Genomic DNA, 2,804 nt, shown 5'->3' with positions numbered 1-2,804 from the left:
AGTGTTGGCTTCCTTGAAACCTTTCTCCTCAAGGGGAGTAAGCTCTTCATCCAGCTTGACTTTAGTTGCATCAAAGCATCTCATGGTTGTGAGCCACAGAATTGTTTGGGCACACCATCTCTTAAAATTAACACCCTTGAAAGGAGGTGGCCTCGGAGATGCAGCAAAGCCAACAGGGGAAAATTTCCTATAAGAAGATTTTTGGATAATTGGTAATATAAGCAATTTTCCGCATAAATTAACCAAGAAAAAAATAGATAAAACATGGTAGAACTAAAGGAAAAAAGTAGACATGTCATCTAACATATAGTGCGATATTATGAATTGTAGAAAAAATATACTAGAACTAGGAACTACATCATGATCTCAAGTAGGAGAAATAGAATGACATACGAGACACCGGAAGAAGACCCGCTCGCGTTGCCGGTGTTGTCGCCCATGTCGTCGTAGAGGCTGTTGATATTCGGGAAGAAGTCCTCATCAGGGAGGAACTCGTCCGAGTTTGTGATGATGTTAGTAGTCACGCGCAGAGCGCTCTCCAAAAACCTTATCACCGGTATCCCGTACATGATCACAAGAGGCGGGGTTTTGGAGGCCTACTGTCCCGACTCGCGGTGCACGCCACAAGATGGGCAGAAGGAGAGAAGTCTCAGCTTGAGACATTCCCGCAAACCTCGTCGCGCGCGTCGTCACGAGGCGAGCGACGGCGGAGGAGGGGAGGAGTGTGCATGCGTGAGTCCTCTTCTCATGCTCATACCACAAGTAGAGTATTCGGAATTGTAGCCAAGCTCCCCCCATGGGTTCTATACATGATTCATAACTAGAAAGCTTCTCTGGTCCTTCACTAACCGGGCTAAAAGCCCTGAAATCCAAAATGCCAAAATAGGAATAAGGATTGCTATTATTAGAAATGTCTCTCCTGTGCTTCCAGACATGCTGAGCTTACATTCAAACAAAGGAATTGATTATGTAAAAGATGGGATCAAGTAGTAAATAGAAAATTACTGATATTTGATCCTTGTGAGATTGTCAATTTTGTATCAAAGGTGTATTTTGATTATACCAAATTAGTATAGCTATCCTTCCTATGGCACAACAATCCAGTTTTGCTTGGTTCCGAAACATATATAAGGAGATCCAATTTTCTCTAGACTAACAAGGTGAAACTAAACTTTTGTTCCACCCCTTGCCATGCATGAATGGATCAATTAGGTCTTTGGCTGTGAACTAAATTAAATTGGTTGGGACTATATTAGGCAAAATTCCAACAATTCTTGCTGTAATTAGCTTTTTATTAACTTAAAGCTGGACGCAATGGCTTATGTTTTAAAAAAACCATCCGAACGATTGCTCAACCAAAGCTCTTATGCTGGCTGTTCGGACCCTAAACCGTCTGATCAAAGAATAAGGTTTCATATATTTACAGACATACAGTACATGAATATATTGTCGCTGGCCACGACCGAATAGGTAAAGTACTCCTTACTACAGTACAAGTAACTAAAATATGTACAGATCAGCATATATATATGACGTAGGTAATTAAGTCGCTGTTTTTTAAGCCCTATAATCGATCAGACAGCTGCTGCTTCCTGCTCGATCATGTCTCGGTTGAACCGCGTGATGAACTCCTCCACCTTCTTGTTGAGCTCGTCGTCGCTCAGCTGCCAGTAGTCGCTCTCCTTCTCCAGCGGCGGCTTGTTCTCCTCTGTCACCGAGCACCACTGGGGCTTCACATCTTCCCTCACCACTTGAACAGAGCCTTCATCTTGCTGTGCATGATCGTCAGGTGTTACTGTCATCAGAGGAGCTGGTGATATTGTGTAGTGTTCGCCTTCCACGATCATCTCATCGTCCTTGTTGGCGCTGACTAGTTCGAGCTTCGGTGCTTCTTCTTGGTCGACCATGTCAGTGCTCGGGTTGCTTGGTGCACCTTCACCTTGGATCAAAGACAGAGCATGGCCCTCCTCCATCTCCATACCACCAGTGTCTGCTGCGTTGGAGCGTACAAGTCCACTAGTTGGAAGTTCTTCGCCGCCTCCTACCAGGACGCAGGACATATCCACCGGCGCCGTTGGCTCGTGGAAGGATGCCATCAACGGCGGCGACAAGGCGTCACGATAGTAGTCTTCTTGGACGGTCACAGCTCCACCTGTTGGCAGCAGCTGTTCACCGCCTGCTACGACAACATCCGGCATATCCACAGGCGCTGTTGGCACGTGGGAGGATGCCATCAGCGGCACCGACATCGCGTCGCCGTAGTAGTCCTCGCGGACGGTCGCCGCCGGCTGTTCACTGTGAACGACGTCGAAGAAGTCCTCGTCTTGGTGGTGGTGGGAGGCTGAGCCGAGGAAGAGCATGCCGGAGTCGACGGCGATGATGGCGATGATGGAGTTGGACATGAGGAACCAAAAGGTGGAGTCCCGGGCGAGCGTGGAGGGTGGGACGCGCAGGAGGGACACGTAGATGATGGGGAGGGAGATGACCAGCGCCGAGATGGAGACCTTGGTGATGGCCTGCGGCTGCATGGTCACCATGCGAAATTGGTAAGCCTGCACTCTAGTACGTAAGTAAGATCGATCGCGTGCAAGGTGCAACCTCGTTGTGCTTTTGACCGCTGTCTTGCACGCACCCGCCATTTTTATACTCGTGAGCAGCAGGTTGAGCGTAGCGTAGTGTAATTTCCTCACTCATCTGTTGCGTGATTGTGCTTGTCACGTGTCCCGGCTCTGGAGAGTAGTGTTAGCTGGAGATTTGAGTGCGTTGCTGCGGCGTGGATTCTGCCCGGAAACAGAGAGAGGGCT

The 2,804-nt window shown here is 48.2% G+C and overlaps 1 protein-coding gene across 1 annotated transcript; it reads right to left on the bottom strand.

Moving 5' to 3' along the window:
- Positions 1-1,515: 1,515 nt before the first annotated feature.
- LOC127348578 (uncharacterized) lies at positions 1,516-2,596 on the bottom strand. Its single transcript, XM_051374560.2, has one exon. It carries the CDS (start codon positions 2,535-2,537, stop codon positions 1,575-1,577), a length of 963 nt encoding a protein of 320 aa, XP_051230520.1. The 5' UTR covers positions 2,538-2,596; the 3' UTR covers positions 1,516-1,574.
- Between the last annotated feature and the right edge of the window lie 208 nt (positions 2,597-2,804).

This window comes from Lolium perenne, chromosome 4 (genome assembly GCF_019359855.2).
Source record: "Lolium perenne isolate Kyuss_39 chromosome 4, Kyuss_2.0, whole genome shotgun sequence".
Lineage (NCBI taxonomy): Eukaryota > Viridiplantae > Streptophyta > Magnoliopsida > Poales > Poaceae > Lolium > Lolium perenne.
This window is presented reverse-complemented; position numbering and strand designations above follow the sequence as displayed.